The sequence below is a fragment of the Hetaerina americana genome, unplaced genomic scaffold (genome assembly GCF_022747635.1).
Source record: "Hetaerina americana unplaced genomic scaffold, ioHetAmer1.1.p SCAF_1, whole genome shotgun sequence".
NCBI classification, from domain to species: Eukaryota; Metazoa; Arthropoda; class Insecta; order Odonata; family Calopterygidae; genus Hetaerina; species Hetaerina americana.
Window position 1 is genome coordinate 40,389,665 of NW_027286069.1, and position 25,720 is coordinate 40,415,384.

Sequence of the window (25,720 nt, forward strand, 5' to 3'; positions counted from 1 at the left end):
ATAGAGAAAATAAAATGGACGGAAAGGAAAGCAAACGATCACGCTCTAGGAATGGTAGGGGAAGAAAGATGGTCTTTTGCTGAAATTCGAAGAAGGCAGAACAAGTGGATGTTGGGGATCTGTGAGAAAATGGGATGATTAGGCAGTAAAGAAGGGAGAATTCCAGAAAAGCAAGGTAAAGGTAGGATGCAGACAGGAGAATGAGGGGAAAGTGTGAGCAGGAGAGAATTCATAGGCGTTTTGGATGGTAGTGAAAAGAAAAGTATAAAGAGCTAAAGAATGAGCTATTGTATAATTTAGTATGGTGCTTAAGATGCTATGGCTATTTTTCGTCATGTTTTTCAGAATATACGTATAACCGTATAATAATATATCATATAATATACATAAAAGATATGTATAATTACAGTAGTGTGTTGCCAGGGTCCACCAAAAACCTATCCTTACCCGATAGGCTACTCGAAAAAATGAAGCATCAAAAAACATCACTGAAAACTAGCTGTTGAGCACTGAAACCCATTTATGAATGCACATGGCCAAAAGAAGTCAACAAATAAAATATTTATTCTAAAATTATTAATGAGTAAATGATATGTTAACTCAATCAAACGCAGAAAAATATTATAATTAAAAGTGAACACAATTTCAAATTTGGTGACTGCTATTTTGAAACTATTTTTGAGAGTTTTTCGGGAAAAATTCTAATTTCCAGCTCCTTAAGGTAAATGAATCTTATTTTATTTTGGACTCTAAATAATCCGTCATCCTTTTCAATTCCTGGATTCAAAACAGAAGGATAAGGATATGTAGAAATCGATGAAATACAGATCTCTGACGATAAAATCTGTCGGAAGTTCTTCCAAAAGCCTCCGCTTCCTCCGATTCTCGTCGGGGACTGCCGAGTTACGATGGACGGCCCTTGAAAGGAATTTCACCACTCCTCCAATGGATTCTACTGATGTTAGGCGATTCAAGCATCCATTCACCCCTACCCGCATGTGTATAGGCGGAAATAGCCGACATAATTTCCCACGTGATTGTCTATGGGTAAAATGGAACCTTACGAAACATGAGCGCAGGCGTTTCCGTTTATTTGGAGAACTAAAGGCCTTAAGCACAAACAAATGCAAGTTTCTTACACATCAGAGGAAAGGTTATGTCCAAAACCCGGAGAGAACAAAGCACAAGAATGTGCGGGATTTCTTCATCGTTACTTCGCTTTATTTGACGTCGTAGGCTCCATTGGGATTAATGTCTTTATACTCCTATATATACGAACCCCAAATTATTTTAATTATAGAAAAAAAAGGCTCTCTAAATGGCTTCCCAGCACGATTTGATACCGAGTATTCATTCAATTACTTGAAGCTTGAAAACCGAATTATTCACTGCAAACGCTTATTTTTGACAGATTTAACATAGAAAAAATTACTAAGGCATAGATAACTAGGGTATTCCTCCACTGTCATCAAGGAAATCACCCATACATCTTTTGCTAAAATATCTTCATGAACTAACATAATATTTAAACACATATCATCCCATTTCCATCTTTTGTGACACTTTTCATCTATCCTATGCTAATATTTGAATCCCATGAAACCCATTTTTTAGCAAGGACCTGAATACTTCCGGTTGCTTTTTGGAGGATAAAATATTATGCGATGAAGGATTATTCCAAAAAAACTTTCACAACTATTCTGTGCCATCCCCAATTGTTGCAAGAAAAGAGTTTTCTCCATTGTTACGTGCCAGGGTGGAGGCATCTTTCGGGGCATAGAGAATGGTTGACATGGCCAGTTGGACAGAGAAATGACAAAAAACATGCGCCGTCCGCGAGTTCATCTTCTAGACATTGCAGTCCCTAGGCTGAACAGCGCAGTGCCGATTTTCACTTTTCTTGCTACGCTCGCACATGGCCTCATTTCAGGTAACAATGGTAGGCACTCTAAACGGAGGGGTTCCTCTCCAAAGAATAAAGGAACTCCACACACCATATCAATGCTGCAGCGGTGGGACATCATACCAATGGGAATGATCGACTCGTTCGCCGAACGAAAGCGCGAGCACACCTACTCAATACGGCATAGTCCGCAACGAAATAAAGAGTACTCACACTTTGACTTTCTCAAGACCCAAGTGCCTACATTACTTACGCACCCAACTATTTTTTACACTATGGACAGTAATACTTCATCTGAAATGAAATCGTTCTAGAATTGGAGTAAAAACGTATTGCTTTCTAAAAATTGCCACAGATATATAGATTTCACTCAAATCAGCTAATACTCCTCAGATATAATTGGTATGTAATTCTTGACCTTAGGAGGCAACAAGACCCTCCTTATATGGTTGAAGACCTTGATTCTCTTCTATTTGTCGCAGTTGAATTTTAATACAAAAATGATATTCCGATTTCCAAAAGTCCATCGACGGTATCCATTCTGCCGTCCACTAATGAGAACTAAAGGTAAACGCTTAACCGAAATAGGCAGTAGTTCATCAGCTGAGGAAAAGTCTCAGATCCAGCGGTAATTAATCCATGTTATTGTGGACCGAAAATTATAAATAACCAATTTTAGGGCTAATTATTACATTAATATGTAAAGGATAGTAAAAAATATGTTGCCCGTATACACTGTAACCAAAAATTCAAACGTAAAATGAGAACTCGAATACAACTGAACACAGATATTGCAATAATGTTCATTATTTCCTTTAGTGAGCAGTTACTGACAGATGAGTTATTTGCACTCATCTTAAAAAAAATCACTTTGTTACTCATTTACCTGGGGCGAAGGAGTGATCCAGACCGACGATATTATCTGTCATTTCCAAATTATGTTAATGCAATGTAAAAATTTTGGATAAAATATTAAAATTAAAGTATTTAGAAAGATTGTTAAAGTACATGTGTTGAGGATTTAGCATAGAAGGAATAACATAGAATTGATTGGGTCTTATTTTATCTTAAAACCAACCATTAGGAAGCAAATCCAATGCATGGGATATCTAGAATTTCCAATTTTGTATTAAATCACATAATATTCGCATTGACAAATATGAAGGGTTTTATCTTAAAGATTGGATAGCTTAGCTTTTAAATTCATAGGATAGTTTTGCTATAAACTGAAAATAATCCGAAAAATTATATCAATCAGGGAAATAACATGGAATGAAAAGAGGGAATTCAAATTCTATTACCCAGGATGCGAACTACTCGTTTTATAACAATATTACACCTCATAGTGAAATTCACCTGCTAAGTCCACCCAGGATGTAAATAATCTAAGAGGTGTTTGCACGAGTCAAGGTGATGGGATGGCCAAAACGCGGCCAACGATCCCATCCTCTTTCAATCCCTTTATCTCCCGACCGCAACCTAGCCGCAGAAGGATCGGGTTTATTTCACCGCTACACCTTCGTTGTCGAAAAATGTCCTTGTCTCTACATCCGCCACGCTTGCGCCACGCTCCATTGACAAAATTTCTAACGTCACGGCAAGGAAATGAACGAAGCAACCACCGCTGACCCAGCGGAGTGTTACGGTGGCATAGCTTTGTGTAGTATCCATAAACACTAATTGTCTATAACTCTGTAAAACAGTATTTTGGCTGGGTCTTCAATAAACTACACTTTTTCGAAACATTTCGGATGCACTTTTGAGTACAGCATAAGGCGATTGATGAGCGGTGAAATTATTAAACAAAATTTAACGCAAAGCAATAAATTATTGTTAAGTTTGGGCATATGAATTCTTCGCTCCTATTTTAAATTATAATTTTTGGAAAAGAAATAAATCATTATTTACACACAGACGAATCACCCTGGAGGACGAACGTAAATTAGAAATCAGTTTTTGCATACACTTAAAGCAGACTCTTCTTTATTTTCAACATAAAATTCTTACTCTCGTGAATCTAAAGCATATTGATCAAATTATTTTCCGTCACAATTTTTCAGGCATTTCATTTCAATTACAGCTTGGTTTCCTTTCTAAAATTCATTTCAATATGATGAAACCTAGCTTACTTAGTGAACTAGGTTTCACAACTTAGTCAGTTAGTACTTGTACAATTAGCAAACACATAATTAGGTTATCGGCAATTTTGGCTGAACAATGTAAGACCACATTTTATAGGAAATTAACTGTTTGTTTTCGTCACCATAAAAGTGCGTAAGTGTCAGCAAAGGCAACCCCTGCTCGTCAGGATAACCGATTGGAGTAGCAATACCTGCAGAAGGTAACTGAGAGTGGGAGAGGGTAGAAATTGTTGCGGGCCATAGAGGAGGTAATTATAGAGCGAGTTGTGAGGGAATTGACTTGAATAAAGGAAGAGGGAGACTTTCTCCCGCTACCAAGGGCCGTGAGCGCCGGAATACAAGGCGAGAAAGGGATCCGAAATGAACTGCGTAGAGGGGGAGACCAACCAAGGGAAAGAAGAGGTGGGGTGCTACCAGTGGTGGCGTTTGGCGGAGGGAATGGGGTGTGTCCCTGTACTCCCTCCTTCCCCATAGTGGGAGAGCGTGGAGAAAGTGGTGGGTGGGGGAGGGGGGAAGGGGTGAGAGGGGAAAGACCAAGAGCGAAGGGGGACGGCGTGGTGGATAGTTAGAGCACGGTCACGGGGGAAGGAAGACGCGCCACGGGATCTATTGCCGACGACGCCGTCGAAAGGACGATCACCCCGAAGAGCCGAAACGTCACCACCCTGGTGCTATATTTAAAAACAACTACTCGGCGTAATTGCCACTTGTTCCAGTCGGAGGAAGGTAGAGAGAGCGAGAAAGGAAGAGGAAAATGGACGAAGCTCACGGACATCATTCCATTAGGTTTCGCGACGGAATATGAGAACTCACCCCGGTCAAAACCTTGAAAGCATTTAGTGTCCCTGGACTTCCTAAAAAAATACACGCGGTGCGACCGTGCCGAATGCAGCTTCTCCTCTCCGTTGCTAGGACCGCATGCAACGCGAGGGCGTCGCCAGAAAATCAGATCAGCTGCCTTCGAGTGAGACGTCTTCGTGCGTTCCCGCCACCTTAATCTTGTCCTCGAGGACCACAGCCCTCCTGAATTACGGACGTGATAATGTGTAGAGGGGAAAGGAGACGGAGCGTGTACACCGCGTGTGTCACTTTCGTGGTGCTGAATTCGATCCCGTCATGGGCCTTTCAGTTCCCACAGGGCCAGTCGGGAGCGTTGCACAGGGGCGACGAAGGAGGGGAGTGGTCTGCTAACAGAGGCAGGTCCAACGCCTGGGGTGGGGTGGACAGTGTTTCCGCGGGTGGAAGGCGATGGCAACTCTCGGTGGAGGACCAGAAGGCTTTGCTCATAGGCCACCTCGCATCGAAGGACCGAACGATGTGGCGGCCTCCGAGGGGAACGAGGCCAACCAGTAGGTTCGGTGTGGAAGAGGGATATAGCGATCATCACGTTGGTTACAGGCAGACGGTCACTTCACTGCTGGATCAAAGTGAGTGCACGCGATCACAAATGTAATCAATTTCCGTTTTGTGGCTATACTAGAGGATATTTCTGTGGGCGGCGGTAATCCCATCATTCAGCTTCAATTTTCGAAAGAAGACACTCCTTCGTATAGCTTTGTGCTCCAGCAGAAAATGTTGGTGTATTATCAAGACCCCCGTCCTCGAAATTATCTAGTTTCCATGGAAGAATTATAATGAAGCAGTCAGATGCATTTCAATGCGGCAACATAGTTGTAGTTGTAAAGCTCTTGGAATGATAAGGAAGTACCCAGTCAGGAGCCTATAACTGGAAACTTGATCCTGCTAACAAATATTCAACCAAATAACAACGATTGGGTATTCATTTTCGTATTCCTCAAATTTGATTTTACAATTTCATCGAGATTTGCACTTAGTACCACGCTTCGTAGAATGATTTCATTTATTCATTTTTTTCCAACGAATCCAAAAGTAGTCTTAGACGATACTTTCGATTATATACACTATACACTTTATGTACATTATATACACTTTACACTTTAACTGCCGTATTAAGTTCGACTTAAAATCTACTGAAAACAAAATTTAAAACTATGGAATCAAGTTTTTCTCAGTAATGGAGTTTCCAACCTTTTTACAGAGAGAGAAGACATTTCAAAGAATCGTCTGATTTTTCGGTACGGCCGCGTAGAAAATATTGAGGGCCATGAACTATGTGAAACAACAGCAAAACATGGTTCCCATGCACACTTCAATTATTTCGGGAAACTGACATTACTTGCGCAGTCCTCCACCTGTGATAATTCTACCTGTTCCTTTGAGATAAAAATAGCAGATACAAGATGTAAATTTAAATAATCCATACTTTAGGCAACCAAATATTAAACGAGCATTTCTCCTCCGATGGTTAAATTATCACTAAATATGCATATCCCCATCCTACCATTCTAAATAATGGATACTTCAAAATGTAGTTCATACATACAAAACACGGATATAAACTTTCCGCCAAGACATCTCAAAAACCAAATAAGTTTAATTAATATTTCTTCAGAACACTGGATAGCCTACAAAGTAAGTTTGCATATTACTTTTTTCCCTCCACTCTCGTGCAGCATAGTCTAGAGGCATATGCTTTTCAATCCTAAATAACTTGGACCACTTATAATTGAATAATGCAACAATTTATTAGCACGTCATTCTTTTAATAGGGTATTCATAATTATGTCCAAATGTTTGTATTAAATAACAATATAATACGTGTTTATAAAATTACTTTCTGCGTAGAGTAAATAAATAGCTTTACCTCAATAAAAAAGAATCTTAAATTTGAGTTTGGGGGAAATATTGAAATGAGTTTATTTTTAAGAACACCTACCGAGGCAACTTGCAAATTAACTACGTGGGACGTAGGGAGACATAACATGACGATGAGCGCGCGAATCTACAATCGCACTCGTACAGTATCGGGCTACACGCCAAGTAGAATATAATTTTTAACGATGGCAAAAAAATATTTTTTATATCTTCTTTGGACATACCCTTCCCAGAACATTACTCTCCACGATTAAAGTTCCCTCTACCCCTTAGGTCAAAAATAACTAAAATACAAAAATTACATCAACTTTTCAAGCTAAACAGAGAAGTAGTAACATACGCTTATTTTTACCACAAAAGATGTTTTCCGAAATAATAAGCGAGGGTGTTCTCATCAAACTCTCACTCGTGACCCGAATATCTCACTTTTTTCAATGGAAAATGAAAGTCGTGCACGAATTCCAGGCCATATTGCGCCTCTATTCTTCAAGCTCTCAGTTTTCGCATAAGAATTAAAAAATATTTCCCTCAATTCTCTGTCTGGAAGTAGATCATTTCAGCACGATAATTAGAAAGTTATTCTGAGATTATTATTGCTCTGAGAAAATATTATGCGTGTCTTAAGTTCATGTCCATTCTGATTCTACATCTTTTCACGCCCTTACTGTACAGCCTTGATCCACCTGGAATAATTTACCCAAAAATATAATTTGAAAACATCTCACGCAACACACCGAAAAATGTGAACCTTGTCCCTCAAACTCGTGTGAAAAAGTTAAGTCCAACTGAAATTTAACTCTAGGGTAGCCAACGTCCACCAAATTTTGAAAATTTCTTATGACAGAAATTTCAATGTTTGATAGTTTTATTGAGGGGAAAGGGGGCAAGGAAAAAATGGTAGTAAAAAATGCATTGGTGGACAGCATTTGAAAGCTATTTACTTTAATCTACGAGTTAGTAAAATACTGAACACAAATCATATTTTCTTTCACTCTAACGTAAATTAATAGGCCCTTCGGTGATGATAATTAATTCTTTGATAGATTATGTTTACTCTTGATTAATCAAAATTCTCCCTCTCTCGAGATAGAGAGAGAGAAAATATTTTCCTCCAGAATATTTTCCTTCTCCGATAAATCCTAATGCATTAACAAATAGAGATCCCTGGAGTTTTTCAAAAATCCGTCAAGCGCACATTCTCGTAGGAAGACATAAATTAACAGGCAGAAGAAGGAATGTGAATGTCAAAAACTGAGCACAAAAAGTCCAACTCATTCATTGTATCGTTAGTCTTCACAGAGTACTAGTTTTCCTCTTACTTCCCCCTATTATTCTTTTAGATTTTTCAATCTTTAAAAGAGCATTATAACTGAAGGAGATTATTTACGAGGATGAGTGTGAAGCAGCAGAGAGCGAATTTTGTTGACGACGGAACATTTTGCGTTCACCGTGAGCTGCACAACCAGAAAATTGGCGACATATAGTATTACTACCAAAATATAGGTATTACGGATTATCAGGCCACGTAAAATTTTACGTCGTGTGTGTTGAAAAATAATAAGATCCTTTTTATCAGGCTACATTCAGATTTTTGAAAACATTTTTTTAAATTTTATATTACAGGGGAGTAAAATCCACCATTATGTGAAATGGTGGAAATACATATTAGTTAAATGCCCTCTTCCAAAAGTTTCACTGCAGACTTTGCTAGAGAACGCATCCCTATTCAAATGCGTCCCGGTAGAAAAGTTGTCCCCCTGTAATAAATCAAAATGCATAAAACCAAAGAATGGTTTTCTTCGGTATCCACTGGCGACGGCTGATTATATTTTTCCAGTGTGTACCGATTAGATCTAGCACTTTATTTCCGGACTATCTAAGAGGACTATTACATATGACGTAACTTAATTTTGCGTAGCATACGAGGTCTGTTCAAAAAGCATCGCGACTTTAGTGTTTTTTTCAAATATTATTTATTTATTCATGAATATCTATTTTTTTCCCTTCAAGGTAATCCCCATTAGATACTCGTATTATACACTTGTGGCAACGTTTGTTCCAATCCTCGAAGTACTTCATAAAAATCATTTTTGTTTTTATCTTGTTCATCTCCTCCTTCGATGCAGTCTTTATCTCGTCAATCGTAGCGTAGCGTCGTCCTTTCATGGGCCTCTTCAGTTTCGGGAACAAGAAGAAGTCACTGGGGGGCAGGTCTGGGGAATATGGTGGCTGCGGCATCATTAGTGTGTTGTTTTTGGCCAAAAATTCACGCACCAGTAACGATGTGTGAGCAGGCGCGTTGTTATGGTGAAAAAGCCAATAATTGTCCTTCCACAAATCCGGGCGTTTGTGGCGGATTGCTTCGCGCAAATTGCGCATAACTTGCAGGTAATATTCTTTATTTACCGTTCTACCCTGTGGCAAGAACTCATGATGCACCACGCCCCTGCAATCGAAGAAAACTTTCACATTCGACCGAACTTGGCGCACTTTTTTCGGTCGAGGCTCGTGCTGTAGCTTCCGTTGGGATGATTGAGCTTTAGTTTCCACGTCATAACCCTAAACCCATGATTCGTTACCAGTTATGACCCTCTGGAGTAAATTTGGGTTGTCGCGGACAGAGTCATTAGCAACGTTAATGCGTTGCTGTTTTTGGTTGATATTGAGCAATTTTGGTACGAATGTCGCGCGCGGCGACCCGTGTCATGCCCAAATCATTGGTAAAAATCGAATGATACGAGCCAATCTATATGATCAGGTACTCAGCAACTTCTCTAACGGTGATTCGACGATTGGCCAATACTATTTTCTTCACTTCATCAATGTTTTCGTCTGTTGTTGACGTGCTCGGGCGTCCGGCACGCTCTTCGTCCTTCAGATCTTCTCGGCCCTCTGAGAACATTTTGTATCACCAATAAACATTACTTTGGTTCAAGGTAGCTTCTCCATATGCCATAGTCAACATTCGGAATGCATCCGCGCACTTAATTCCGTTTTTCACACAAAATTTGATACAGATTCTTCGATCCATTTTTTGGAACAGGTAAAAATCGAAGACACGCCAAAACACGTCCAAGCAAAACAGCTGTCAATAATTAATTGAACATTCAAAATGTCCGAAATTTTCGGCATAAGTGAGAGACATAAATACCAACATAACGCCACAAAAAATCGAAAATCAAATATTCGTAACCCGCGAAAATTCAAAACTTTTTGGACAGGCCTCGTAAACATATAATCGTATCTTCATGCACACCTACAGCTTTTCATACTATCTCCATTGTCTTATGTGCCGTCTAAAATATCCATTATTTTCCTACCTCTTCCCTGCATACCCTATTCCATCAGCCTTCAGTGACCCATAAATTCTCTTCCATCACTTTTTCCGCATTCCTCCACCCTAAATTTTCCTCGACAAAATACTATTTTCCTCACATTGTGATGAACTCCGTTTATCTTCCTCCCAACTTTTCCTCTATATCCCAATCTTCTGCATATCCATATCACTAAAGCCTTCGAACTAAGTTTACTTTCCTTTCCTCAAGAACCATGTTTCAAAACGATTCAGTGGTACATTATAACCAAATCAGACGTACTCTATGAAATCATAAAAGATGCCTAGTATGGGGGCATGCCACCTCCTAAGAGTCTCTTATGTTTGGGCCTGGCGATCTAAATTTGAATATTATCAACTTGCAAATACAATACAGACTTTTATATATGAAACAGCGAAGAACAAGAATTTCTGCGCCGACCAAAATTGGCCTTTATATGCGTTTCGCTAAATTAAATCATATAATGAATGATCTCAAAAAATGAGGATGCCCTACTACTTATTTAGGATTGTAAATGAAAGGCTTATCACATTTCATGCCAAGTATTTCCACTTAAGTAATCAGAATTCTAGCATACACATCTTGCCTTCTTAATGGAAATATTATTTAGCGTTATATTATTTGGGATAAGGAATTGGGCTGGAACTCACCAAACTTTTAGCTCGGATATGCCCCGACACCGCCTCCCTCAAATACCTAAAGCCCACTGGCAAAGCTGACCGTGCACTAAAAGCCAAGAAATGCACAGTAGTTTTAGATTCAAGAAATAAATAATAAGTCGGGGAATATGGGACTAGAAGTGAATGCATTCGATCGTCCCTTCATAGTAAAAGAGACTAAACTCATTAAGTCTAGTGTGTAGACCTTCCTACAATTCCTCCTGCAATGAGCATAAAGTCATAAACATTTGGAGGATTTCATGTCGTTATGTTTATTTTTCCACTTTATCCGTGACCGTTCGCTGCAGGGTTGAGGTCTCAAGGTCAGCAGTACTGGAAGAACTAGTATAACCCAGTGTGCTAACGTTGTCTGAGGTATTAAGCATTCATGTTTTGAACTGAATTCTCAATTGAATAATCTGCTTCTATATCTCAAATGAAAAGATGACATAAAATCCCGGAAACCAATATTCACTGCGTAATTATTTACGTAAATCTATCACGAAGGTAAAAACGAACGAGGCACATTAGACCAACCCCATTAAAAAATCAGTCACTGTAAAATTGAATGAGTATCCATAATTACATATATCTATTGTAAGAGAAAGAGATGGAAAGGTACTATTTTCTTATTTATTTTTAACTCAATTAAAAATTGTTCAATTAATATCCAACTTAAAAACTTGAGAATCGCCACACTGATCACGAATTGAGATGATACAAGCGTAGTATCAAGGGATTGAAACAAAATGAGCAACTAAAAATGTTTTCATCTACTTTTACAATACTTAGCTTTTCATTACTACAGTAAATGCATTAAAGGTTTTCTTTTAAAATTCTTGTTAAATTCCAGGTTTTTTGTTCGCTCATAAGCTTATAGGCACCGCCTGCAGTCATGGCGTGACTCAGTCTTGTTTGGCTAGTTCCTGTCACGATAGTGTGATACGTACGTAGTTAGTAACTCCTTTTCCCATTCTTAATTACAGTGATCCCCCAGTCTTGCTGGTACGAGGGAGAAAAGTTTGAGTGCGGTCTTAGCATAACGTGCATGCTTTACGGTGATGGGACGCCTTTGGATTTATGCAGTGGTGGCCTAATATGGAGCTGCTGTGTGCCAAGCGACAGGATCAACCAGGAGTCATCTGCGGCCTCCAACGCCGCCACAGTTCAAAACGCAAGTGAGTATTCATTTCCTGAAAATCAGGGGCCATCTTTCAAAGAAAGGGGCAGACACGCAGTTTCTAGTCGGAGATGCAAATCAGCTGGTGGGCTCTCCTGAGCACTAAATTAGCATCGGAAAAAAATCGCAAATTTGGACCCGTTAACCAAGATTTCACATGGCACCTTCTTATGCAACTGAAATAAAAACAATAATAATATTGGCCTGGTTTTTTACCACGCAGTTTTTACAAACATCAAATTACAGAAAAATCACTATGATTTTGTGGGAACTCGTTAACGTTAAAATCAGATGATAACACCTGAAAACACTAAAATGACTATCACAAAATAATAGCTGGTAACAGCGACCGTAGTCATATTTTTATGAATATAGATTGTTAATATTTGTTCTCAGTAAGATGCTATATATGGGAACACATATAAATATATATACGCATATATCTATCTTGGAAACAGTCCCCCAGTCATATCCTCTCCGCTCTACCCCCGAGAACGACATTCTGATGATGACGGCCATGCCATTGAAACGTGAAAACTATCTATATACATATATATATGTGTATATATATATATATATATATATATATATATATATATATATATATATATAACACTTTTTGAAAGTCTCACGGACGTGAATAATAATGTATAACACTTAGCACTAGTGGACACAGACAAAAACATAGAAACACACATAAAAGAGACTCACTATTTTTCGAATTTTCGGTGGTTGTGACCACCTTTATCAAGGGAGAGAGGGACAGAACTGAAGGGAATACGATGGCTGGAGCGATGGATGGAAGGGGAAGGTGGGGAGAGAATTCCGAAGGGACGGGTTTGGAGGGGCAGCGTTAGAAGGGTGGGGAAAATGTAGAAGGTGATGGGGGTGGAAGGGGATGAAAATACAATTGGAGCAGGGTAATTAATGCCTAATATTGATTCCTGGCCAATTCCAGGACTCCAAGAGCCAGATGAAGGATTGCTCTAATGTTTTCAGTTTCAGTGGAGGATCAGAGGGTGGGAGGGATGCTATGATGGATACACTATAGCATTTATCAAAGGGAGTGTTGTGTTCGGAGGCGTGTTTGGGGATAGGGAGCATATCAATTAAGGAAGAGTTTTTGCATGAGGCTCGGTGGTTGTTGATTCTGATATTGAGGGATGTGGTGCACTGCCCAATATAATAGGCAGGGCAAAGTGGGCGAAGAGAGGGGTTTGTTGGGGAAATCCAATGGAGGCAGGCAAAGTGGATGAATGGGGTATTGACCGGCAGTGGGATATTGAAGACTAAGACTGAAATAGAGGGGAGAGTGTTCGGCAAACGAGGAAAGGGAAGGAACAGGATAGGGATGTTGGACGGGATGAATGGAAGGAAGTACTGAGAGATGAAGAGGGACCTGATGTAGAGTAGGATGCCGGATTTTGTGCTTTGTTAGGAGTCACAAAATATTTATTTGGTAGTTATGTCCATCCAAAACCTACCTTAACCGGTAGATTACTTATATATATATATATATATATATATATATATATATATATATATATGTATGTATGATTCTGAAGACGACAGCCGTGCTGTCGAAACGTAAAATAACAAATTGTGAGTGTCCTTTCTTTGTGTCTCTATATTCTAAAAATCTACATCTGTGTTTTTATATATTTGTGTGTCGCCGAAGAGCGTTCCATTTCGAAGATATTTTATATATATGTATATATATATATATATATATATATATATATATATACACACACACGTTTTGCTGTGTATGTGTGCCAGGGAAAGTTTCGCGACTGTTGTCCGTTCAAAATCGTTCAGAAAACATATGAGCCGAAATCTCGATTAAATTCTTGTCGTTTGAAACTAATTCATGACAATTAAACTTCTTTAACTTATTTTCTGAGTTGCTCATTACTTTAGCGATTCCATGGTAAAATTCATAATTTTAAAACAATGACTTAACAAATTGAAAGAAAAATTATTAGATTCCTTTTGGGATAATGGAGAGCTGTCGTGCCTAAAACATTACAATATCATAATTTTGACGCAATGATAAAAAATTACCAATCGTTGATCAAGCAAACCGAGTACAAGACCGATCTCATCACCTTTGTACATATCCACACCATATGTACTAGTTATATTTGTATACTGATACAAATGCACCAATTATGCTGATTTATATTTCCTTTAAATTCAATTTGCAATACATATATTATAAAATTATAATAATATTTTTTTTAAAAAACGCCGTAGAAATCTTATTCTGGTGGAAGATTACCTCTCTAATTTATTACATTAAAAATAGGTCAATACAAATATAATGTAGAGTATCAATTTATCTAATGCTATATCCTAGCTATTTTTATGTACATACAGTAACTAACCATAACTATTTCTATACCTTCTCATTCTTGATTCACCAGCCCCTCCTTAAATAGCACTCATTTAATCCCTTTATCCTATATCCTGCAACTGGTGGTAAAACCAAGTACTCATTAACGTTAATATTTACTACTTCAGTCCAAGAACCGCAGTGTAGCGTAATAAATGTGTTACGGTGCGAAAACCCTATACGAGAATACTTGCTCCCAAATTTTACTTAAATGTAACCGAAGTAGATTATACAAAAGTATATATTGAAAAATATTTACAAATATAAAATTATACATGCTGATTTATTGAGATTTCCATATTACCCATTCACCTAACAAATGCCGACAAAAATTCCAACGTGCTTATCGAATTACAAGAAACCATTTTCCAGGGGGTGGTGAAAGTTCTAGCTATCAAAGAGCTAATGTCATTAAAGAGATTATTACATTTTTACGCCCCGGTGAACGAAATCAGGACACTTTAAAAATCGAATTGATTGATTTGAGCTGAAAAGTAAAGCGTCAGACTTATATGTCAATCATGACACCATAATTTTGTACTTGCAAATTCGCAGCTCCACTGATATTACTTTCTCCCGATCAAATGTTTGCGAAAGCTGTAGAGTTATGGTCAATGCATTGCTCATTAGGCTCCTCTTCAGCTATTATTGAGCTAAAAACTTAATTTCATTTATTGGTCTTTATGACGTCATGAATCCACTCCGTAACATGACCACTTTACATTATATTTTAAACATCCAGTCTTAATTATACCAATAATAAATCATCTAAGATCTGCTTATGATTACAAACGATCAATTAAACGAATGAAATGCTAACCGTAAAATGTGTTCGTTCACTTTTAATCCTATATCCTATTATCCTAACTCATCCATATTCATTTTATATATTTTGTTGTTCTCCCTAATTCTTGGGGAAATGCACATGTTGTTCTGTCGTCATTCCATGTCTGATATTAATAAGCTCAATTATTTAATTTCTTGTAAATTTGAATGCTGCACATCTCACAGTAGTAATAACCCTTTACCAGCCTTGACCGCCTGGAAGAATCATATTGGTGGATAAGCCATCAAACGTATTATTTAAATACTCGTATTCGGAATCTTATGCACAGTATTAAAAGTGAATGTCACGGGAGGATGTATTACCGTTACCAATTTCAAGTCCACGGCACGAAACGACCTTGCATCCATCGATTAGCCTCGAAATGCTAAATTATTTCGCTACCCCCTTTAAAAGTGGGCCGTCTTCCTACAGTTTCAAATCATTTAATATGCTACTTCGAAACGTGTATGTATATATAAGGCACGACAACTGCAGCAGCTACGTCTCCACGACCATCAACGCAGAGGCCTGGATTCTACCAAACGCCATCGCGGCCCTACGTCCTGCAGGTGTCCACGCCGCGACCGCAGCGCCCGCCAGTGCAGCCGTCTGTCTTCTTCTCGCAGAATCCCGAAATCCAGAAACCAGGAGGACTGGCGACATTTCCTGGATATCGTGGTAACCGTGGAAAATGGAATAATTGACGCTCGACCGAAAATGCATCTGACAACAAGGAAAACCAGACTAAATAGAGTCACAAGTTTGCTTATGACTTGGAATGACAAATGACGTCAACAAGTAGAGCGAAGCACCGCTGTTGTAATTCGCACACAGAACTCACGACAATTGAAAAATAAGGTTCACACAATATTTCTTTTAAGCAGAGAATATATGCATATTTTCTATTCCACTAGCAAACTCTACAAGATTGAAGGTGCTGCGTCTACAGGTGACGTAAAAAAACGGCCGACTAATGACATTTTTTACTAGGAAAATGTACTAAAAGAATTTTCTGAGTATAATGTAAATATCTTAGAGATTTCAATGCATGTAAATAAATTCCATGGACTTACTGCAGGAAAACAAAAGTCCATAATATAGGTATTACTAACTTGCATGGTGGGCAGCTAAGAATAATCTCTCTTGCCAAAATAACTACTATTATCACTTACTACTGAATGACTACTGGACAAGCATAGACCAAGGACGAAAACTGACATTGTAAATTATTTTAACATACTAAAACCTCATAATTACAATATGTACATATATACATGCCGGTTGCATTATGTTACTAAGACTACATTAAGTTCATCCTCAGTTAACCATTCCGTCAATAATTTTACTGTAATATACCTGTATAATATGAATTCCCCCAGCATTAAGGATTTTGTACATATTTATTTCTGTCATACTAATTGAGACATTATTAAGGATCACAAAATTTAAATTTTCATTTGTTGCTAAAAGTGACAAAAGCAAGAAGATTTGCTGGGTTTTATTCTTTCAATGAGGGCTATAATAAATACAAATAACTTGGACCAATCATGAATTGGTAAAAATGAAATTTCATTTAAACAAAAACTGGGATGGCCCAAGTCTCTGTTGCTGCATTTTTTAAATTTACTGGAATTTGACAACAGGTTTTTATCATTGTTATATTAGCTACATACTTCCTTTCACCATCGGATCCTGGTACAAGATTTTGACATTTGCCTGGCAAAATTCAGATGACCCAAAATGCCCATGCACTGAGGACTGAAGCCTGTAAAACACTTAGTAAAAGCTTCAATTTCCCTGTAATTTTTTTGTAAATGCAAAACATTTTTTAACACAAACATGCTGTTTTGTACTCTGTCATAATTTTGGATATATTGGAGTAGTAATGCAATAGTACAATATATAATGCATATGTTATAAAATTATTTCTGGCTGTGCAACGGCAACTTATACCATCCTAGTGTCTGTTGTATATGGCATGGAATTTGATTGATAAAATGCTAAATAATTGTGTCTTTCCTGGTTAAGGTTGTGGAGAATTATACACTCGCACTAATCGCATTGTGGGTGGGCACAGCAGCTCGTTTGGGAGTCATCCTTGGCAGGCGGCAATAATTAAGACTGGGTTCCTCTCCAAAAAACTGTCATGTGGAGGAGCACTGCTCACCAATCGATGGGTAGTCACCGCAGCGCACTGTGTAGCCAGGTGAGAAGGAACACATTGAGTAATCTCCTATGCTCACTCAATCTTGATTTGAACAGCCTTATGTGGATGCACAAATTAGCTACCACAATAGTCTCAAATCTGTATTCACAAACTTCAGTTAAAAATATACATAGTTTCTCTTTTATCAAATACATATAATCCCCAAACACTAATGTGACCCATAAAATTTTTCCTTTTGTATTTATATTTTATCTGATTCTATAAGGAGTATAGTACAAATAATGCTAATTAGCAACCATTGAAAAAATTAAGAAAACTACAATGCAAGCTGAAATACCCATTGAATTTCAATGAGGGCAACTTCAATTAATACAGTTAATGGTTATAATTATGAATTAAAAATATTAATATGGGAGTTTAAAGTATGCTGTGCTTAAGAAGCAATTGCTAAAGCTATATTTGTATTCTTTGAGGGTTATAATTGATATTTATTTCAACAGGGTGTAAAAACACTGGTTTACAAAAATGACTATTGCATTTTACCCAAATTAAGTGGCATGAACTCAAAATCTGCCAACTTATGCAGGCCTGGGCACTGCTACCTAATTCAGTCATTTATGTAAATTGTGACTAATATTAACCAAAATTCTGTAGAAAAGTCGATTAAGTACACAATTCAAAACTGCAGAGCCTATTTTTCACAGCAATCCAAACAGCAACTTGAGAGTGCGACTTGGTGAATGGGACGTCAGGGACCAGTCAGAGCGTTACAACTTCGAAGAGTACGGCATCGAGAGAAAAGAGGTAAGAAGCTAATTCCTGAATCTCACACAGGCCCCTGAAGTGATTGGCCTCACTTATATGCACTATGGTGTAAATCAAATTAATGAAGGTAAGTCCAGTGATTCTCGAGACCATAAAAATCAACCAAAAGGTCACTTAGACACATTAGACTTTCATGAAAACACAACATTAGTTATTTCATGAAAATTCACCCAGTTACTCTCATGTTATGTGGTAGCAAGTCTCACATGTCCCAGTTGGCTTCTAACTGACTAAAAATATTGAAATAAATGGCTGTAAGCAGCTTAAAATGGTCAATGAAGAGAAATAATCACCATTTTCAAGAAAAACTTTGGAAGTACGGAGTAAAAATAGCTACCACAAAGACTCATGAACTCTTTCAGAGATTTAGAGGGTATTTAAGAAATGAGCTGCCAAAGTCAGCTTTTATCATAGTTAAATTTACCATACTCATTTGGGCAGATTTCTTTCATAAGATCTCAATATTAATGTACAACACAAATATGTATTGCTTTAAGTCCACCACCATGGATTTTCTGTTTGAATAATTTTTATTTTAAACTTAATTTGCACATTAAAACTAAGCTCACCATGAAAATCCTGCAGCTTGCCAGCAAAAAGAATTGTTTTAAGCATAAGTTCAAGCAAAAGGGCCACAATATTTCATTGCTAACTTTCCAAATCAACATATTGAAGTACTAACAAATTTCAAATTATTATTAACAGGTACACCCACAATACAACCCTGTTGACTTTCGAAATGATATGGCTCTGGTGAAGCTAGATCGTGAAGTAGTCTTCAAACAGCATATTGTCCCAGTGTGCCTACCAGATACGCGAACCAAAATGGTGGGAAAAACAGGCACAGTTGCTGGATGGGGTCGGACCCGACACGGTAAGGAACTAACATCAGCATGAGAAGTTTTTTCTTCTTATTTCTAAACTGTGGACTCATTGCAGATAAGATTTCAACCAAATTTAAGAGGAGGGAATGAAAAGATCAACTTAATTACCAAAATCCAATTGCATCAGCTAAATCATGAAATTCTTGCTTTAATTCAGGCACATTTTTGTAAGATTTCGCTAATAAAAAGCTTTATGGTATACCCACAAATATTTTCCTTTCAATTTGTACAAATTGTAGAACTAAATTCCAGCTTAAGTACAAGCCATTGTACCACCATCTTGGTGTCTAAACATCCATACACTCATCCTACTGTGGTAGTCTGCAGATTGTGCTTCTTCTACTTTGCTCACTGTGAATTTGAGCTGGAAATAGAAAATACTGCGAGCTGTGAAGTGCGATATGCGATTAGGTTTTTACCGGCAAAAAATCATAAGCCAATGGAAATTCATAGGAAACTTTGTGAAGTGTACGGAGACAGAATAATAAGTTAAGGTGGAGTGAGGCAGTGATGCATACAGTTTAAAAACGGTTGCACCTATGCTCATGATGAGGACCACAGTGGTTGCCCTGGCCTTGTGACAGATGAACAAAATTATTGGTGAAAATTGCCAATTTATGATTATGGATCTCTACCTAGCCATGGATTGCAACACAGTCCATTGACAGTAACACAGAATTGCATGCTGAAGTAACAAGTGGTTAAAATGTAAGGCGGCAGATTTCTTCAGAGACAGAATTGAAAAGCTATTTTATTGTTATGATAAATGCCTAAATTTGAATGGCAACTATGTAGACTGATACTTTAAGACTGTGCCTTTCAAATGTTTACAGTAAAATTTTGTCTTGTCACTAGGTTCATATTTTATTTCAAAACGTAAGTTACTCTCTGGACATTCCACGTATGTTGCAGTCAAAAAATGTACTGGGATTGAATTGATTGCATTAATGTGCACCTAAATGTAGCATGTACCACTCCATCCATATCATGGTCTTTGTTATCCAAACCAGACATTTCTGAATATTAATTAAAATGCATTGAATGAAAGTAGATCTACAATAAAATCAAAATTTACCATTAAAGTAAAGTCAAACCAAAGCACATTATGCAAGAATGATTATATTTCCCATATGACTTAAATAAATTACAGTTCGGGCATGTTTTATTGCATTTTTCTGTTTATTTTGGCATACCTCATAATATGATTCTCCAATTATTTAAGTTATTAGGTACGATAAATGTAACTCTATTATTACTACATTATTTGTTCCACCAAACACCAACAGCCCATTAACAAATAGCAGAGTTATGCTGTCATTTTTGATTGATTTCCACACTAAGAAGGGAAGTATATTTTCCTACTGCCAGATAATTTTAGCCATATGCAATGGATGCCTTGCATGAGCCACTGACAACCAGTTCAGCAGCACTCCAATGATAACTGCCAAAAAGATTGACCATTCCTGCCTTAGTGATTGACACAACCATTTCAGAAACAATTTAGCCCATCTCTGATTCCTCCATGGGAAATGGACTGTTGGGAGTAAATATTTCACTCTTTCATACTCGATTTCCTTTTTGATTTTTCTATTTCCAGGAGTATCAACAACTCCAACAGTTTTGCAAGAAGTGGATGTGGAGGTGATTCCAAATGAAAGGTGCCAGCGATGGTTTCGGGCAGCAGGAAGGAGAGAAGTCATACATGATGTATTCCTGTGCGCAGGTTTCAAAGAGGGTGGCAGAGACAGCTGCCAGGTAAGCAAAAAGCAATTTAGTAATGGAGTTAGACATCAAACTTGACATGATCACTCATCTTTACTAATTCTTATTAATTTGAAGTAACTATTCATGCCTAATGATGGAAAGTTTCAAATGGAAGATCCCATAAAAATCAGCTGAAAACAGCGTGTTTCTGCCAAACAATGCCTCACAGCCAAAATCAACATATGTATTTCCATATAGTAGGGTCAATCTATCCAACACCATGTGGTTTCCATGCCACACCATATGGCCAATAATTTTGGGCATATACCACATACATTTCAAATGGACAGTATGTCTCACCCCAAATTATTTGTGTAAAATATCTTTTGGCAGGAGATGTGGAGAAAGGAAGGAGTTTCAAGCGCTCGGTGGTTACTACACTCAAAGAAAGTGGTAACCCTAGGTGTTAATACCGAAGGCAAGTTTGGTTTAGAGTGACCTTTTGAACAAGGGAAAGTGACCTTAATAAGACAGATATGTGCAGTGACCAACCTGCACCATCCGAGTAGTAGTTTTAAGCATTTTAGGGTGCGTCGACAGCTAAGGTCATTTTGCACCACTCATGACAATAGCAATACAATTCCTTTTTAATTAGGAATAAATAAATACGATTAAATATATAAATAAATAAATAATTGTTAAAATCAAAAGGCATTAAAATTATGAGATCCAAAACTATAGCTGCCTCATTAAACCATTTGCCCTTAAATAAGTTAAGACTCGATTTATAAACCCAGAGTCATCCCCTAAAATATTACTTAAGTCTCCCCTTATATGAAGCATGTCTCTGGCCCTTTGGTATTTACTACATTCAGTTAGGATATGCTTTATTGTCAGAGGTTGGAGGCACTCATTGCAGCGGGGCTGTTCTTTTACCTCCGCAAAGAGGTACGAGTGAGTGAGGGCAGAGTGCCCTATTCTCAGGCGTGTAATCATGACCTCTTCCCTCCGAATGTTCCGGATGGAAGAGGACCATGGGGAAGCGACCGATTTTATTGCCCTGAGTTTATTATTTTCCAAAGACCGCCAAGCCCCCTTCCACTGATGCAGAACCAAATTCCACAAAGCAGCCTTTGCGTCCTGCATAGGAACCAAGGTGGAGAACACCATGAACCCACATATATCACTTTTCAGGATATGCAATTGTACCAAGACTTCAAAATTGTAGCAATAATGGAATGATAATTTTACGATTCTTTCTCCTATCACAAAAGTTTTTTCTGATGATACAACAGATTTCATTATTCCTGAGTTTGGCAAAAGCGTAGACTGTAGCGGTAGTAAGTCAATACACTTGGAATATTTCATTCATATAAAGAAAATTATAGATAATATGAGCTTAAAATAAAGTCCCTAGTTGAACATTTGAGAACTAAGCGCTTAAAAAATGTATTACTTGAATTTTGCCTCATCTGAATTTAATTGTAATGCCTAAAAAGGAAGTACACAAATCATCATATGATTGAAACCCTAATATGAATACATATATATGCTTAACGAGAGAGAGCATCCAATATGTTTTACACATTTTCACAGAGCTAATGCCAAATTTTTAGAATTACGAACTTTATTAAGAATATCCTTATTTGTTTAAATATATAAAAATATGAAAAGTTCATACTGAAATTTCGAAATGATTTTCATTTTCAAAATACATATTTTCCAAATTACAGATTATCATGGTTAAATACTGTGCCAATCTAATATAAAGAAGATTAATAATGGAGGTTTTGTTTTCACTAGTCCTTGGAGAATACATTACAAATATCGTTACCTAATTGTATTATGAAAACCAAAATACGGGAAAAATGGTATGATGGTAAAGGAAGTAGTTTACACTTTCCTTACTGTGCATATTTCCTACCTAATTCTTGTCTTTGAGAAGTAAATGTCAAGAATTTACGCCTTCACAATAAAATGTTGATCTTTTTTCATGTGCAATTCCTTACTTTAAACCTTTTATAAAGTACTCTACATGTAAATTCCAACAATAGCGCTGCATTACAGCTACTATTCACTAAATTACTTCACTAGCTTCAATATTAATCTGATTCTTTTTCTCTCGATTACATGCGACCCTTTGCATCCTTTAAAATGTATATAAACTAAATAAAAAGGACAGATATAATTATATCCAATATTACTTTGTTCCACAGGGTGACTCCGGAGGGCCACTGACAACAACCTTGGATGGCCGTCGAGTGCTGATAGGGCTTGTTTCATGGGGCATAGGATGTGGCAGGGAACACCTTCCAGGAGTCTACACAAATGTGCAGAAGTTTGTGAAATGGATTAACAGGATAATTGTGTAGACAAGTTTTCTTAACTAATGGTTCATATTATTCACAATGGTGCAACAGAGGCCCTGCCCAACGCACACCCAAAAGAACCACTCGGCAAGAATTCCTCAAGAAAGCAACTAGCTGTGAATACCCTTTGCTAGCCTTCTCTAGATAATATTGAAAGACTGCAGTTTCAGATTGAGAGAATTTGAGTGAACTCTAATCACACTTGGTCGGCAAATTCTGCCTAAGATCGAGTTACTTTCAGTGTTTCCTCTGCGAGGAAAAAATAATGAAAATAAACATTTTTAAAGACATTCTTAAAACTGGAGGAACTGGTATTAAGATTGTTTTGTCGTGACTCCCTATTCTACTGGAGCCGATACGGCCTATAGATAACTCAGGCCCATCAAGTGCCTCCTTGTGCTGAGCTCAATTGAGATATTCTTTGTAAGGCAGTTCATCAAGAAGCCAGGAGTACTTCATACAACACTCACTGTGAACTACCGACCAATAAATTTACTAACCCATTTGATAGCAGAGAATTTTAGCCCCTCATACTCCCAGACTCATAAATTTACCCTTGAGAAAAGCCAAATAGTAATTATTGTCAATACTATCAAATAGTAACATTAACATAGAAGGTGAAATCATCTTAAAAATTTCTCTTTTTTAGTGGCATCAGCTGATCCACACATAACAAGAAAAGGAAAAATGATGTGGGGCCATACTTTGGAATTCTTCCACAAATTATCTGAGCACAATGTGAATTTGGGTCTAAAAAATACTGAATAAAGAATGAATATTAATTTGCATATCCCATTCCCGTCGTAAACATGCATTGTGACACAACCAGAAATGTCCTCACCTGCATGGTTGAGTGAGATGAAACGAGATAATCTAAATTATTCTCTCAACAGACAAAGTACCACGAGCAGCTTTTTAGATATATGGGAAAAATTCTGTGAATAATCATAGGATTTCTAATGGTTCCAGAAAAGCGATGTGGCAAAATCTCAATCTGTCCTTCCAGAAGAGTCCGATTAAAATAAGTTATTCAAAATTTGTTATTTATTTTTATCAAAGAAAAGTTCATTATAGTGGGAGAAAAAATTGAATAAAAATTATATGTAAACTGTTTCTCAGTTATTGCATATTTCTTAAATGTTCAGGGCAATTCCAAAATTCATTCTTTTTGCAATAGACCACATTCAGAAACATGAGCCTTCCAAAGCTTTAACCCACTGGTAGCTAGTGCAAACTTAACTTCCTTCCTTTTCTACACATATAAAACTATTCCTACCTTCCAGAAAAAAAGAAATGCTTTTTGATTCATTATTACCGAAAACTATCCATCACTAACTGAAGAAATATTTAATACACCCCCAGCCTCTATTTTGCCGCATTTATGTATACTTCAGCTGCTTCTTTCACCTTTTTTCTTGCCCATATTTAAAACTACTGTTTTCCTCTTTGACCAATTTCATATATTTCAAAATCATTTCATTCTTATAAGACCTTTAGTTAAATATCATATAAATACTCCCCCTTAAATATCCACACTCTTAAGCAACTCTAAAGTGGTCTTTTTCCTATTGCCATCTAAAATGCTCCATAAAAAATACTGTCACCCTTAAAATTTCCTTTCCTATCCACTGTTATTTTACCCAGAAATTCTCCTTCTCTTAACATTCTTCTAACCAAACTTACATAAGTGCATCCCTTATTTAATCTATGGATTTATCAGTAATCACAATCCCTTAAATAATATACCCAGTTGAGGGATTCACTTTAAAGCCTTAAAAGACTAAGGAAACTTAATCTTATCTTCATCCCTGCAATGGGCACCAAAATTACATTATTTTACCATTCATTATTAATATTTCATAAACAGAAGTGATAAAATAAAACCAACATGCAAGTTACTTCTTTCACCATGCCTACCCAGATTCAAACCACTTGGGCTAAGTTGACAAATTGCATGCATATAGCAGCCCTATTTATCGTCAGTTGATTATACCGACAATTGGTTGACCAAGCCTAAGGGCCATTTGTTACAAATTTTAAACAACTGAAAATAACACGCTCCAGAATATTTTAAAGGAGAAAACAATATCCATATTTAAAGAAGTTTCTTCTCTGTCATAAAGATTTATCTGCAACTTGAAAGTTTCCATGATAAAAAATTAGATTTTTCTTTGTTTAGAGGTGCTCCATAGGGGTCCATCACCTGATAATCATAGTAAATTATAATGCATAGCCGAGTATAAAATATATCATCACAACAAAATGCAGTTCACAAAGAAGTCTTTTAAGGTGTGAATTGAATGCTAGACACAATTCAAATCACTAAAAGAATTCTCTCAATGAATACTATCATTGACCTACTCATAATGCTATATACAGCAACCCCCAAACTGTTTTTCCATGGAAAAAGTATTCATCCACTGCCAGAACCGACATCAGAAATGGCAAGATTTAGATTCAGTAAATTGGTGGATACTTTCAAACTAAACCAATTCTGCAATTAAAGATTCCTGAGATAAGGATTACTATAAACATTTTATCTGTTTATACATTCATGAATTGGCATTATACATAGATAAGTTTGCCAATTAAAACA

The 25,720-nt window shown here is 37.2% G+C and overlaps 1 protein-coding gene across 1 annotated transcript in view; it reads left to right on the forward strand.

The window, feature by feature from the left end:
* LOC139697471 (brain-specific serine protease 4) overlaps positions 1–23,127 on the forward strand; it is a 32,301-nt gene extending 9,174 nt beyond the window's left edge. Inside the window, exons 2-8 of the mRNA XM_071596197.1 lie at positions 5,174–5,471; positions 11,761–11,952; positions 17,204–17,381; positions 18,047–18,146; positions 18,873–19,041; positions 20,649–20,806; positions 22,972–23,127. Coding sequence (XP_071452298.1) covers positions 5,174–5,471; positions 11,761–11,952; positions 17,204–17,381; positions 18,047–18,146; positions 18,873–19,041; positions 20,649–20,806; positions 22,972–23,127 — 1,251 coding nt within the window. The remainder of the gene's footprint in view (positions 1–5,173; positions 5,472–11,760; positions 11,953–17,203; positions 17,382–18,046; positions 18,147–18,872; positions 19,042–20,648; positions 20,807–22,971) is intronic.
* The last annotated feature ends 2,593 nt before the right edge of the window (positions 23,128–25,720 follow it).